At 37.0% G+C, this 15,809-nt stretch overlaps 2 protein-coding genes across 2 annotated transcripts; both read right to left on the bottom strand.

Annotated features, from left to right (window-relative positions):
* Nucleotides 1–824: 824 nt before the first annotated feature.
* Nucleotides 825–13,562, bottom strand: LOC120623488 (zinc finger protein 16-like). The gene is made up of 6 exons (XM_039889527.1): nt 13,352–13,562; nt 11,960–12,605; nt 10,515–10,683; nt 7,019–7,113; nt 3,548–3,726; nt 825–1,306 (listed from the first exon to the last, which is right to left on the bottom strand). The coding sequence occupies exons 1-6, from the start codon at nt 13,460–13,462 to the stop codon at nt 1,142–1,144; spliced, it is 1,365 nt and encodes a 454-aa protein (XP_039745461.1). The 5' UTR covers nt 13,463–13,562; the 3' UTR covers nt 825–1,141.
* Nucleotides 13,563–14,476: 914 nt separating this feature from the next.
* Nucleotides 14,477–15,420, bottom strand: LOC120623458 (ADP-ribosylation factor-like protein 16). The gene is made up of 3 exons (XM_039889493.1): nt 15,169–15,420; nt 14,866–14,964; nt 14,477–14,680 (listed from the first exon to the last, which is right to left on the bottom strand). The coding sequence occupies exons 1-3, from the start codon at nt 15,418–15,420 to the stop codon at nt 14,477–14,479; spliced, it is 555 nt and encodes a 184-aa protein (XP_039745427.1).
* Between the last annotated feature and the right edge of the window lie 389 nt (nt 15,421–15,809).

Below are 15,809 nucleotides of genomic sequence, written 5' to 3'. Positions count from 1 at the left end.
TTTGTAGATTGTTATATCGAGCCGTTACAGATTCAACACAAAGTTTGCGGGATTATTTTAAAATAAAAAATCGAACATATTTGCCAGTTTTCACTCATGACGGACAAGGCAATGTATGTAAGGCTTATCAAGATTTACCTTACACCGACCGATTTGCTCTCTCCAGCAGACGGAGCAATGCTGGGAGTATCTCTACATGATCAAATCAGGAATGAGGATACGATATAGCTCAGCGAGTCGCAAAGCTAAAGTGGAAATGGGCGGGGCACATAACCCGGAGAACCGATGGACGTTGGGGTTCCAAGGTGCTGGAATGGCGACCCCGCACAGGTAAACGCAGCGTTGGTTGGCCGACTGACGACGTCAAACGAGTCGCTGGGAGCCGCTGGAATCAAGCGGCCCAGGACCGTGGATTTTGGAACTCCCTACAAAAGACCTATGTCCAGTAGTGGCTTTCAATCGGTTGAAGTGATGATGAATCGATTTTAGGAGCTCATATAGCCTTATTCGTCTATGGTTCTTGCCGCAACGTGTGCTATTTTTTGTTTGTATTATTATTTTTTTCATCTGTGAAGTGTCAGTTTACGAGTCTCCTGAACTTTACGGCCCGCCGAATCGATGTTGTAACATTAGTTCGTGAAACGTTTCTATTTCTCCTAGGAATCACCTAAATCAAGGCATCCGATTAAGGTTTAAACTAGGTTTAGTGAAAATTGGCAATAGCCATGATAATTAAATAATACAAATTGAAAAGAAAACAAAATTAAGAAAAAAAAAAATATATAAAAAACATAAATATATGTTATATTTATTGTTCACTGAAATAAAGTAACAATAGTAATAGTAATACCTATTAGTAATTAAGTTATGTTCTTACACAATCAAGTCAAGTTGAAAACATAGTGCAATTACATTTCTCACAGTACTGGGAGAGATTCCAATGTCACAGTGCATTTAGCGCCGATAGAGTACGAGGAATGAGTGATCTAACGCGGGGCATTGTACGCCAAGACATTTGCGTTGGCTGACAATAATTACTAGGAGCAGATAAGCGTCACAACTTGCTATGAAGCTTGACAGTGAAACAGTAACGAGCTGGTCATAAGTTCCTCTCGTTTCAAGTGAGTTGAAGTGTAGTGGCTCAGGCGAGCGCCTGCCCGTCGCGGCGCATGCGCGGGATGTCCTGCAGCGCGAGGCGGTGCGCGCGCATGAGGTGCGTCTTGCGTTTCCAGCTGTCGGCGAATGCGCGCGCGCAGCCGGGGCACTGGTACGGCAACTCGCCCGTGTGCGTGCGCGAGTGCCGCGCCTGCGGGGACACGGGTTAGCGCCTGACTGCCATTCCACCCGCACGACTAGCTTAAGCCATCACCACCGAATCAAGAACACAGAGAACCCTCATTCAGCCATAGCTGCATGTAGTGCGTTGTGGCCAAAACCAGTAAAAACGCACATCTCACTTCACACCAGCGTAATATTTCTACAACACAAACTTTTCCCATTTTATGGTCGAAGTTTAAAACTTTAGAGTTAAAATAATGACTGTCAACTGCTTAATGCAGTGAAGTTACTAAACGTCTGTTCGAAAAACACTACTAAAGTGGAGTGGTTTTTCGATGCTTCAACATTGGTCGTGTACACGGTTTCTGTATGTTCTTAGTTCTGTGGTAATCATCAAATTAAACCATTACCGGCCCAATACAGGGCACGGGTCTCCTTCCACAATGGAAAGGGGTTAAGCAAGTAACGTAGAAAATTATAGGTGCGTGCTGGGATTCGAACTCGTCCTCTTGAAAGAGAAGTCGAAGTCCTTCCCACTGGGCCATCACTGCTTCAACGGTTTAAAAAACTAACTCAAGTAGAAGATACTTATTATGGGATATAATAAGTGTCTCCTACTTGAGTATAAGATTGGATAAAGCAAATGACAAATTATAAAATAACTAGCTGTTGCCCGCGACTTCGTTTGCGTTAATCACGGTTTGTTTACGATTATTAACCCAATCCAGTAGTGGGACATTTTATAAATACTATCTAGATAACTGATGAATATTTCTATGAATGACATACATTTTACTCTACTACTACAATTTATGTAGCAGTAGATCTGTTTTTGTGACAGACCGGGGAAGTAATATCGCCATGCTTATTTCTGCCGCTAAGCAGTATTGTTTAATTGCTGTTTCTAGTACAAGGGCGTGGTTGCCGGTGTAAGTTCAGGCACATGTGGCTTAACACCTACGCCTCAATTTATGGACACAGGGCGTGGCTTGTTGCAGGACGTGCACCTTGCATGCACTGTGTGTTGCTCTGTCTATGTCTGCTTGGTCCGACAAATATTACTATAAAAAATATATATAAACACTTGTTAAATATACTACGACAATACACACATCTCCATCTAGTCCCAAAGTAAGCGTAGCTTGTGTTATGGGTGTTACGAATGTTGAATATTTTATCCATCCATCCAATAGCAATATCCAGCCCGCATCTCCGGGCTAGATTTTGCTTTATTTTATTTTATTTTATTTAAACAATAATAAATCATTTATTTCTCTCCGTATTCATTCTCTTCTATTCTCTTCTCGAGCGGGTGAAGATCATTATCTACACCAATGTACACTCAACAATAGAATATCATCATAGTAAATAAAAGCTGACAGTTCAAAAATACGAGTGCTCCGATCATCACCAAACTTTACAGGATTACTCGCCAGGTCAATCCGGAGATTCATTGAAATCGGTCCAGCCGTTTCGGAGCCTATACGGAACATACCCACAGACTTTCTCTTTTATATATATAGATAGAAGATATACATAAATACTTATTATATACATGTAATATAATTTTGAAACCACTGCAGATTTTTTTTTTGGTGGTTCGGTATTTCTTATACAACATATTTCCACTAAATTTTGCATTTTTTTTTTACCATGTACGAGTATAAAATAAGCAAATCATGGCTACTCGTAATAGGTATCTACCTAAATAAATAATAGCCCACTACCATCTTAGGCTGCATCATCACTTACCACCAGGTGAGATTGCAGTCATGGGCTAACTTGTAGTGCATTAAAAAAAAAATACATCGTAATGTGTGGCATGCATAGGTAAGTAATGTGTTTTTCAATTTTAATTGTTTATGTTTTATTATGCTTTATTTTATGGAATTACCGCTGCCACGATAGGACCGAGTGCGAGAACGTTGATCGTAAGTTAACAGCTGAGAGCTATTGCAGGTCCATAATTATCTTTTCCGGGGAGAAATTAATTCTGTTTCGTTAAGTAAAACATAAAAATCAAAATATATATAAATTTGGTTCATGTAGGTATGACATTACAATATCCGCACTGAAAAAAAAATATCCTGTATAAACACCCATTCCCCGAAAAACATTCATGTTCATCACAAAAACATTTTCCATTAGTGGGAATCGAACCCACGGCCTTGGACTCAGAAAGCAGGGTCGCTGCCCACTACGCCAATCAGCCGTAAGCAAAAAAGTAAAACTACACAAATAGGTGTGGATGTAGAATGCGTCTAGTTACCAGGCCGCTCTTGTCGTGGAAGGCCTTCCGGCAGTGGTTGCAGGCGTGGAGCCGCGTGCCCGCGTGGCGCCGCACGTGGCGCCGCAGCGACGACGCGGCGGCCGCGCGGAAACCGCACTGCGCGCACGCGTGCGGTTTCGCCCCCGTGTGCGTGCGCACGTGCACCTCCAGGTTGTACGCTGCGGACACGGGTCACAGCTATTATTACATACTATGCAATGGCTGTACTACCATAATAAATATATATGTATGTTTATTTGTATGCATCACCTACCTCTCTTCTTGAGCTGTGTTTAACGCCTTTGGTGGCCTTATCGCTATGTAGCGATAAGGCCGCCAAATGTATAGTTTTTGTTAAATTTTTATTTATAATATTTCTATATGTTTATGTGGTGTACAATAAAAGTATATTCATTCATTCATTCATAAATACCTATTATAAGTACATAACGACAAGGCTGCTTGGAAGCTGGCTCCGCTATCATCTCTCACAAGATAGAAAATTTATTATATATATATATATATTTTTTTTTTATTGTAAATTGTATAATGATGTTGAAAAAGAGCGATCTGCTGAGTTTCTTGCCGGCTCTTCTCGGTGGAATCTGTCTTCTGAACCGGTGGTAGAGTCACTACAAACAGAATGACTCAAAAGTGCTTGTAAACGGGTCTCCTCCCACAATGAGAAGGGGTAGAAGGCCGTAGTCCACCACGCTGGCCCAGTTGGTGGATTAGGGAAGTCGACTGATGAAACACTGCATATGTGTTGTAATAAATGAATTTAATTCTTGTAATAATTTGGCTTAGTCCGCTCTAGTTAAAAAAAAATGTAGTTTAGTGGCTTAGATTTTTTTCGTTTACTACTTATTTATATTTATTATTGATTTTAAATTGTGTTACAGTAATTTTATAAAGTGGGTAAACAATTTCACATTTGATTGATAACCAATGTTCATGGAATTGGTGGGTATTTTGATATAAATACGACTGCATTATCGACATACTCCAGTCCTACGTGGACTCGAAAGATGCAAAGATACCTCACGGTGTCTTAGTCGTTTATCAATTGCATGTGCCAAATGCTACCTGGTCTAACTAGGGACAACTACAAACTTGAACGGACTTTCTTTTGCTTTCGTCATCTCAGTCATATATGACTATTTAAAAAACGACCTGCTTAGAGCAATAATCCCCACCCTGGCATTTTTTTTTGCGTAATCCTTTATGTTACATATTCCTGTATAACACTAGGCCTATTTTCGTTTAATGAGACATCGGACATTAGGGCTCCTATAAACAAAATGTTTTAAACTAATTCCGAAACATTTATTATTAAAAGAAATTCAATTGGGCGTGTAAATGATTATTAGGCTTTGTATTAAAAGCCCCAGTTTCTGAATCGTATTTGATTGATTACTCGTTGGCTAATCAGCAATCGTTGATGGTTTCTAAATTAGATACCTATATTCATTTTATTTTTCTGATATGAACCTACCTACTACTAATTCTTATAATGTTTTGTTTATATATAAAACTAGATCATCAATAACGATGAAGTTCTTAGATCCGGCCTAAATATTCAAGTAATTTTATCCCGTTTAGAATGATGTAGAGTGCCATCTAGAAGACGTTATGTACGCATCTATAGACCTATTTGAATAAAGAAATATTTGACTTTGAATATTGAGAAGTAAGCAATACACCCTTCTAAATGAAACAACGAAATTTATTAAGTTTTCTGATATATAAGAAGTAACATCACAAAATAAAAAATATACAAAACACTGAGATTTGGTATTCTCCTTTTTTAGAAGACGATTTTTGAAGTACAGAATTTTTGAATAAAACATGTAAAGTTACATAAGCGGTAATATTTCCATAGTCCACTGTTATGTGAATAAAATCAACTATTCGTCATAGACCACTCAACTAATTTAGTTGACCGTTGATTTGATCCGTCTTTCAGAAACTGGAAATGGCACCGGCAAAAAAAAAACTATCTCGAAAAACATAATTGTATTATACTTAGAGAATAAAAAAGGAATTGTATTTAGTTGTTATATCTTATTGCAACAAAAAAATCACTTAGCAAAGCGTGTTTGAATAAAAGTGTACAAGGCTGAACGGATTTTGATGAAAAACGGATTTCGGGGAAATTTCGCTGCGCGCGTTGTGAAGCGTCACGATGACCTTTTCTAAGTGATCAGCTATATACAGATTATTGCGGGAAAAAACACAGGGTTATTCTGAAAAAAATGTTTAGAAACAAGTTTTAGTTTAAAATTCAATTTAAGCGAGGGCCACACCGTCCGACATGCGTCCTTAGCATCGTTCAAGTACGTCCCGCGTGCGAGCAAGACAGCAATAGTAAAGAAATTCATAAGTAATAATGGGGGGCAGAGTTCGAATCCGATAAACACGCAGCAGCACTGCACGCACTTTTCTAAGTTATGGGCGTTTTAAGTAATTAAAATATCACTTGCTTCAACGGTGGAGGAAAACATCGCGAGGAAACCTGCATGCCTGAGAGTTCTACATGATGTTCTCAAAGGTGTGTGGAGTCCACCAATCCGCACTGGGCCAGCGTGGTGGACTACGGCCCTTACCCTTTCTCATTGTTTGAGGAGACCCGTGCTCTGTGTTGATTACCCAACCAGATATAAGATTATTCTCCTTAACTTGGACTGAGCAATAACTGATTAAAATCAAAAAAATGCAACACAACTTGGTCATTCAAAAATTCAAATTCAAATTCAAAAATGTTTTATTCATGTAGACCTCATCACAGGCACTTATGAAGCGTTCATACATTTAGCATGTTACACTAATGTTAGTGATGGTGATAACTGCATTCGTTAACTTGAAACTAAAGCTAGGAGTCTACTACTTAAATGGATTTTTGCAGCGCAAGTATTTACGTTTGTTTCGCCCTAACATGACAACACATTTGATAATTTTCATGGTCTTTTTTTACAGTAATACGCCACAATTCTGTGTGACAAGTGACAATTATGTTTACCGGTATTGTCACGAGATGGTGCTACTTCGATACCATATTATGCGATGCACGCTTGCCTAGACAAAGCCTATTCACTCTTGCCTTGAAGGTACTCAAATTAAAAGTGTTAGGAAACACGGTGGGTGGGAAGGCGTTCCACAACCTAGCGGCAAGTAATAGAAACGTGGATAAAACGTTTCGTGCGTGTTTACCTATTTACAATAGACCAACGCTTGACGAGAATCATGTCCAGTAGTTAGTTATGATGAGGTCTAGGTTGGAGCACGCTTGCCTAGACAAACCCTGTTCACTCTTACCTTGAAGGTACCTACTCAAGATATACGTGGCAGTAAACACAGCTGCCGGGAAAGCGTTCCACATCCTAGCGGTATTTATCAGAAATTGGTTAAAAACGGTTCGTACGTTGCGTGGAAAAGTTAGTTAGTTAAGTTACCCATCTATTAGAATCTTACCATGGCTAAACCCCCAACCGCAATAGGAGCATAGGTACTGCTTGACATCCGCGTGCACCTTCATGTGGCATTTGAGCACGCTTTTCAGCTTGAATCTGTAAATAAAACGCGTTTCGTTTAGTACCAGTACAAATTTAATCTTCTATATATATAAAAGAGAAAGTATGTGGGTATGTTCCGTATAGGCTCCGAAACGGCTGGACCGATTTCAATGAAACTTTCAAGGAATCTCCGCATTGACCTGGCGAGTAATCCTGTAAAGTTTGGTGACGATCGGAGCACTCCTATTTTTGAACTGTCAAACTGTCAAATACAGCTTTTATTTACTATGATGATATTCTATTGTTGGGTGTACATGGGTGGAGATAATGATCTTCACCCGCTCGAGAAGAGAATAGAAGAGAATGAATACGGAGAAAAATAAATGATTTGATATATTATGAGACTTAAATTAAAAATTTAATGATGTAAAGCATAATCTAGCCCGGAGAAGCGGGCTGGGTACGCTAGTACGTAATAAAAAAAAAGAACAACACTTCGTAGGGCATGCAAGGAACACCTCCTAATTTATTGTTATATATTACGTTTATTTATTTAAATTATGTATGTATTTGTATTTGACAGCCGATTGGCGCAGTGGGAGACCCTGCTTTCTGAGTCCAAGGCGGTGGGTTCGATACCCACAACTGTGGGAACATAAATGTTTTTTAGTGTCTGGGGTGTTTATCTGTATAAGTATTTATGTAATTAATTCATAAAATATTAATCAGTCATCTTAGTACCCATAACACAAGCTACGCTTACGTTTGGGCTAGATAGCGATGTGTGTATTGTTGTACATTATTTATTATTATTGTATCTATACATTTTGGTATATATGTATATATTACAACACTCTTGGCACTATCCCGTTCTCTTGCTGTAAGTGCTGTCTACAAAGGTTGCCAGTATGAGATTTAGCAATAAGGCCGCCTTCGCATGTCTACATTGTTTACTGTAAACTTCTTACTGTTTCTTTTATATGTTATACGTGCAATAAGGTGTTTTTTCTTCTTCTTCTTCTCCTGCAAATCGCCGCCCTTTGGTCCATCAAATTGAGGCGTAAGGTGTTAAGCCTCATGCGCCTGGAATTAACACAGCAATGCTTTTTGCGGTAGAGATAAGCATGGCGGACTTCCCCGGACAGATTTTTAGATCTGTCATGAAAAGCTATACTACTACTAAAATTTACTACTATTAAACTATTAATAAACGTACGTCTGTACTAAGTTCTACGTGAAACAAGTTGTTATCATCTGTATGTGGCTCAATAAGTTGTTTAAAATGTTTAGTTTATATGCTGTAAAGTTTTAAAAAGGTGTTGTAACCTGCTAAACTGTAAGTAATATATTGTTTATTTGTTCAACCTAGGCTAGTCACTAGGATATGAACTGTAATACAATTATTTAATTAATAAAGATATTTTAAAAACAAACTACTAAAAGGTAGGACTACCGCCATGCTTTCCTGATGTCAAGCTGTGTTGCCGGTGTAATGACAGACCTATGAGGTGTAACCTAACCTATTAGGCGTGCCTCTCAATCTGGTCACAGCGCCCTGATTGTAGTAGATTGTATCTATATGACAGTATATACTATACGATAGTATTCTATACTAGCTGTTGCTCGCGACTTCGTCTGCGTCTGATTTTGTTTTTGATGTAGCATTAAATTAAGTTCTAAAAAAAATTATGTATTCGGTATCGCTAAGCCCTAAATGTGGTTTGCTGCTGTCCGCTGAGGAGTTCTGTCTTCTATTTCCAACCACAGATTGGACAAAATGAAACACATAGTATAGCCTTTATAGTTCAAAATAATTATTTAAATCGGTTATAATTTGTCGGAGATACATTGTAAAACCATCAAACACTTTCAACCCCTCTCCCAAAGGAACCGAGCTTAATGTCGGGATAAAAAGTATCCTATATTACTTCTAACACTTCCAAGAATATGTGTACAAAGTTCCATGAGGATCGGTTAAGTAGTTTTTGCGTGAAAGCGTACCAACCAAACTTACATTCACACTTATAGTATTAGTAGGGAAGTAGGGATGACATTGTAATTGAATAAATAAATAAATAAAAACATAATAACTATGTAATCCATATGATATTGTAATGGAATTGTTATTGAATAAATAAATAAACTCATACGCCGCAGTTTGATGTACTAGGGCGTCACTTTGTGGAATGTGTTCTTTGCATGCCCCGCAAAGTGTTGCTTTGCTTATAGACTGATTTTACTTACCATTCATTTGCTTGATCCGTTAATTATACACACACACACACACTTACGTGAAGCGGTGTTAGCCCAGTGGTTAGGACTTGAGCTTTACTTCGAGGGGCAGAGTTCGAATCCCAGCCCGCACCTCTTTTGTTAAGTTATGTGCGTTTGAAGTTAAAAATAACTTGCTTCAACGGTGAAGGAAAACATCGTGAGGAAACCTGGATGCCTGAGAGTTCTGCATAACGTTCTCAATCAGCATTGGATCAGCATTGTGGACTACGTCATACACCCTTCTCATTGTTGAAGACCCGTACTTTGTTGTGTGCCGATAATGGGTTACAATGAAAATTAAGCTTTATTTATACTCCGCGAAAAGCAAAAGAATCGGTACGGTGCAGTATTTTCGGCAATGTAAGGTACACTACGCACGTTTCTCTCCGACACCTAAGCATCCTCAGGAGATGTTGACTTTACAATGACCAATAATTGTTTTACGATACGATGATGCTTCGGTGTCGGAGCGAAAAGCGAAAAAAAAGCGTCTCATTGTAATATGGACCGTTGAAAAAGTAGATCGAAACTGCAATGTTTCCTACTAGATGGCGCTACAGTCGCTCTAAGACTGATATAAAAGGCATATATACTAATTTCAGCCTCGACGGCAGGAGAGCCGTAGCGCTCAGGCCGCGATTCTAGAGTCTAGAGTCGCAGTTACAAATCCAGTCAGTTCCTAAAAAAAATTATATGCATTTTAAATTTACAATGTCCACTATCCAGTTTATTTTTATTATCTATATGTTCTTAAGTATTTATTGTATGATAGTTATATTAGTTTGTTATTTTATATTATTTTTTCTTATTTGTGCAATTTTGTTAATGTATTTGTATTTGAATGTAGGTTTATAATAATTTTTCGCCACCTCTCCGCTCTCGCTCATCTCGTCCTAATCCTAAGGTTGCGTGGCATAGATCGCTGCTAAGAAATAAGGCCGCCCTTTGTATTCTATTTCCGTCTTTGTATATCTGTTCTTCTTTTATTTTCCTAATTTGAAAGTGGTCGAAGAGTTGAATAAAAAAAACAATAATATACAGATTCTGCTGCTTTTCGCGGAGCATAGCAAATAAAGCTTAACTTTAATTGTTTATCAGGGAATTCCGCAAAGTAACGCCCGCCCTTATCCAGCGGTAGTGGGTTGGTACGATGTCGATGGCCTGCGTGTAACGGAGCCCACCTCATGCCGCACTGGTCGCAGGCGAACGGGCGCGCGTCCGAGTGCGCCTTGCGGTGCGCGGCTAGCTGCTTGCGGCGCTTGAAGCTCTTCCCGCAAGCGCTGCACGCGAACTGACGCTCCTCGGAGTGCGACGCGGCGTGGTATGCCAGTTGGAACGCCTTGGAGAATGCTGGAATTCGTGCTATAGACCTTGAGATACTTAAGACCACAGACTACATTGACGACCTCCCTCATTGGCGCAACGGCGAGTGTGAATTTAAATTTCGATTACCGGCACTTTTTTTTGTTTTTTTATTTCACTACAAGTTAGCCCTTGACTGCAATCTCACCTGGTAAGTGATAATGCAGTCTAAGATGGAAGCGGGCTAACCTGTTGTTGTGTGGTAGTCAAACCCCTCGCACCGGAACACTAAATCGCTAAGCAGAACGTCTTTGTCGCTAGGTAGGGAGGTCGCTAAATTATTGGTTTTGGCCGTTAGTTACCACTCTACCGACAAAGACGCGCCGCTTAGCGTTTAGTTTTCTGGTGCGATGTCGCGTGGAAACCAATTAGGGGTATGACTACCATACTCCCTAATAGATTAAGATGGTTAGGTTTAGATTGTATCAGCACTTACTTTTCTTTTTGTTCTATGTACTTTTTGTGGTGTGCAAGAAAAGTATATTTATTCAGTCATTCATTCAATCATTCATTCACTTACCACCAGCTGATATTGCAGTCAAGGGCTAACTTGAAATGGAATAAAAAAAAACTCAGAATCCTCATTCAGCCATTATTGTAAGGAGAGCATTGTGTCAAAAATCAGTTAAAACACTATTCCCAAATTGCGCCTGCCTCTGATAAGACCCAGGGACTCTACTTTTTAAGAACCTCGCAGGAACCAATTCTTTATCTGGGATAAAACATGTTTTCATGGCTCCCTGCAAGATGCAAGATAACCCTATGCTAAATTTTGACTATAAAGAATTGGCTGTGAAGTTGTGCATAAGGTAACATAGGCAATAGGTTTTTATAAATATGCAGAACTTTCCCAAGATTAGAAAATATCCTATTCCCTGTTCTTAATCTCATCAAGAAGAATCTTTATAGACAATATAAGTAACAAATCAAGAGAGAAATCACATACATTTGTAAAAACACTTTCATGATTGATCTGAGGTTTTATATAGTTTTTATTTGGACATCATGGTGGCTGTTAGCTGGTCAGTTCACACAGGGGAAATGTACATTTCTCTAAACTAATGTCTTATCCAAGTTGAACCTAGAATTGCAGTCTAGAATACAGCAAAGTATATTTAAAGCTTCTATCATTAGTTGAAGTCATCTTGTTTAGCTCAAGAATAGACTGGATAAACATCAAATGGGCAAAAAACACATGATATGATATCAGTGAAGCATCTATAGAACTACGATGAATGGTGAAATTAGCTTTATGAATACATACATTTGGGGCAGTTTTCACAATTGTATTTGTGTCCAGAATGCTCCTTCTCCATATGCTTCGAATACCATTTCTTAGATGTAAACTGTTTCCTGCATACCGGGCATATTGTCTTTTTTGTCTCGTCTCCTTTTATAGCAACATCTCTAGTTGACTCATCATTATTTTTCTCTCTCTCTATTGCCTCTCCTTTGGACACATCAACTCTTGTAGTACAATCATTTTTTGGTGCATCAACTTTTACAGTTCCATCTTTTATTGATGCATCAACTTTAACAGTGTTGTTTCTTATGGATGTACTATAGTTTTTTTCTGTGTTTTCTGTTAATTCAAATGTTTTTATTGGTGCTATAGAAACTGCATTATCATGATGTGTATAGTCTATATCGTCAAAAATGTCTTGCTCAATGAAATTACTGACACCTACGGAAACTTTATAATCGGGTAGAGTCAATCTTAGTCTATTGGGTTCAATTAAACAATTCTTTACCGATTCAGGTTCAATAATAATGCTTGTTTCACTCCTTGAAGCTATGTTTTTCAAAGTAATATTAACATTTTGGGCTTCTTTTATAAATGTGTAGCAGGATTCTATTTTGATTGTACAGTCATAGCAGAATTGTTTTGGTAGCTTTACGTCTTCCAATATCTGTAATAATGTACAGTTATAAATCAACCGTGGTGGGTATAGGAAGTTTTATACATTACTATCATCAGCTCAAATCACAAAAACAATACAAGTTTTATATTTGTTGCAATTTTTTTTGCTACTCTTTTTGCTACATTTTTTTTTATAATTGTATAATAAATAAATGTGTTTTCTTTACTGTTTAATTAATGCATTTTATTAATTTCCAGATTCAAATATTTAAATGACTACCAGCCTAATGGCATATTTGTACTAAAAACTAGAAAAACACAAAACTGCTACGATGGTCACTGATTAGTTAATTTTGTCAAAAAACTCAACAACAATCTCTCCCTATGTTTAAGATCATATCAAAAAGTGTATTCGTTTTCAAATCTCAGGGCTTTTTAAACTTAGTTATTAGTTTTACCTCAAATATATGACAAACTTTTGATTTTCAACCCAAATTCGAAAAACCATTACATATGGAATACTAGACTTTGACACTGAACTTGTGAACAACTTTTTTTCTTACTTATCGTTTTGTGTAGCTTTCCATTACTCCTAATGGAACTTTTAGAATTAAAATAGAAAACAGAATGTGTCAAAATAAATAAATATAAATAAATTATATTAGCGTACTTTCCGGGATAAAAAGTATCTTATGCTGAACAATTCAGATGAACAATCAAAAACATACAAACAGAAATTATCGCATTTATAGTATTATAAATAAATTGAACAAAATCTTAGATATAGGGACATACCTTAATATTCGTACAAAAACAAAACATTTCCACAGCGCGGACGTCAAAATTCTCTTTTTCCCATGAAGCCACTTCTTTCATACAACTACGGCATAAATTAGTTATATCCATGTTTTCTTTTAGTAAGTTAACTTTAAATCTAAGTTTTCAAAACATTTTTTGATTAATTATACTGCAAACTAAGAGGAAAACTTATAACTAGAATAACCTATTTAGCTACTTTATTTACAAACAAAATCAATACAATTTGACATTGACAGAAAACACTTTTTTTTTTCTTTCCCTTATGGGAAGGCAATAGACAATTTTTGTGCTTCTTCTCCGTAAGGCAAAGGAAAAGGCGACGGAGATTCAGGATTTTTATGTTGTTTTTTGATTTATCCTTTTCAAGACAGGCAAAGATCATTGACCATATAGTCTATTTAGTCGTATAATTTATACTAGAGAATAGTAATTTAAATAATCCCCATGTTGAACACTACTATTTTCTTTTGTTTAATCACAACGACCGGACCCTCTGATCTCTATCATGCAATAACTTAAATTATTGTAATCACAATTCACTATCATCACTACCATTTTATTAACCATTATTATCCCACTACAGGGCATGGGTCTCTTCTCACAATAAGAAGGGTTACGAACTTTTGCGAAAGCCTGGCTGTTGTCTTAAATTATGAGTGTAACGAGGAGTTTAAAGAGAGCTTAAGACGACGAAAGCATTAGCTTTAAATACCTAACTTTTCACATTAATTATTAAACAACAACATTTTAAATTTGAAGAAAGACTTGACGTTCTGGTTTTGGCATATTTTTTACGACCGGCTGCCTTTGTGACTGTAATTCTCCTTAGGAAGCTAGAGATGGATGGAAATTTAATTATAAATTTCATCTGGTTTTTGACAAGTATATTTTAAATTGTAATTTCTTTACACAATACAGTATTTATCTGTAAAAGAAAAATTGAAAACCGCAACAATTCTAATGATGCTCTGATGGTTATCACACAATAATTAATAATTAGCGTATCTGTTCATCATCTCATTATCTTTGCACAATTTCGCACATTTTATTGGGTCAAGGAAATAAAACGCTATTTTGCAAGGGCGTTTAATTATTTAATACCTATTGTACAGCAGGCGCAAAGCGTTTTGTTTCTGCGAGGAGCGTTCGTAAGGTGTCTAGTCCTTCGCCCGTTAGTGGTGAGACCTCTAGAAGAGTAGGCTTATTTTGTAGTTCATTGCTGAGCCGTGCGTACTGAAGCATTAGCAATGCTTCGTTGCGCATCTGCCTGTATGCTGCATCCATTTTGCTCAGGACTAAAATAAACTGTAGGAATAATAAAATTTGTTAATTTTGATTTCAGGTTTAAATTGTAGTAAGACCTACTTAAATTTTTAAGGGTTTCGCAGCGTCAGGAATTTATAGGTAGCTGAAAATTTTGTCATTGTATCATTGTTACGATAATATCCATCAATCCATTGTATTAAAAAAAATCTGTTGGTAGTTAGTACCTTAGCTTTTTTTAATTGAGGCTCAGCTAACAACGTGTAAAGCATAACAGCGGCAGCAGAGATTTGGCACAAGTTTGAGGTGTCCACAACGTAGATTATCTGAAAGTGTTTTCACAGTTAACTCTAAAACTTTATAAAGTACTTAATAGTAAAAGTTCACACGGGCAGGGCAGTTCACCTTCTGCATAAGAAAAGCGAGCAACGACATTTTGTCGTCGTGCCGCTGAAGTTCTCTATAACAAAATATGGTCGTAATAATTAATAATTAGATAAGTATTATATAAAAATTTAATTGTTAAGTACCTTTTCAACACCTTCGAAGTAATTACTCCAGAGTGGTGCCATTTCGCCACCAACTTCCCGAATGGAAAGCACTTGTTTCTTTCCAGCTTTATTGAGATAATGAACATCGTAAATATTTGTTCCAATAGTTGGCACTGGACTATAGGTATAGTCAATTCCTTCAGCCTCCTGTAACTTTTTGAGTAAGGTCGTTTTTCCCGAACCTTTAGGTCCTAAACAGAGAACAGTGATTTTCTTTTCAGGGTCGTCCATGTTTCACATGAACTTGTTTAGTCAATAAGTCATGCAGAACATAAAATAAATTAGTTTGACTACTTGTCAATAGATGCCGCCCTATGACTTATTTTAAGAATTCAAAGATGAAAACCACACAAAAATACACTTACATTTAATAATTATTTACTTTAGACATTAGTTGATTTTATTAAGTTTTAAATAGTTTTATTTATATTTTAATACTTATACCTAATTGTTTACCATATTAGTTTATCAGTATAATTCCTAGTACACTCAGATGTTATGATTTTTACTTGGTAATAATTTGATTTATTTTCATTTAAATCGTTTAACTAGTTATTTTAACCTATTTATGTATTTTATATGAAATTAAAGTTAAAACATCTTAGATTATTTATAAATGT

The sequence above is a fragment of the Pararge aegeria genome, chromosome 4 (assembly GCF_905163445.1).
Source record: "Pararge aegeria chromosome 4, ilParAegt1.1, whole genome shotgun sequence".
Lineage (NCBI taxonomy): Eukaryota > Metazoa > Arthropoda > Insecta > Lepidoptera > Nymphalidae > Pararge > Pararge aegeria.
Note: the sequence above shows the minus strand (reverse complement) of the source record. Positions and strands in the feature narration are given on the sequence as shown.

Excerpts from the sequence above, each read along its gene's own strand:
- LOC120623488 (XM_039889527.1), bottom strand. The coding sequence starts at position 13,462 with ATGGATATAACTAATTTATGCCGTAGTTGTATGAAAGAAGTGGCTTCA. Across the intron at positions 3,727-7,018 it reads CGGTTGGGGGTTTAGCCATG|CGTACAACCTGGAGGTGCAC; the intron begins GTAAGATTCTAA and ends CCGTGTCCGCAG. Across the intron at positions 1,307-3,547 it reads TCCACGACAAGAGCGGCCTG|GCGCGGCACTCGCGCACGCA; the intron begins GTAACTAGACGC and ends GTGTCCCCGCAG.
- LOC120623458 (XM_039889493.1), bottom strand. The coding sequence starts at position 15,420 with ATGGACGACCCTGAAAAGAAAATCACTGTTCTCTGTTTAGGACCTAAA. Across the intron at positions 14,965-15,168 it reads ACTTCGAAGGTGTTGAAAAG|ATAATCTACGTTGTGGACAC; the intron begins GTACTTAACAAT and ends AAACACTTTCAG. Across the intron at positions 14,681-14,865 it reads CTCAATTAAAAAAAGCTAAG|TTTATTTTAGTCCTGAGCAA; the intron begins GTACTAACTACC and ends TTATTCCTACAG.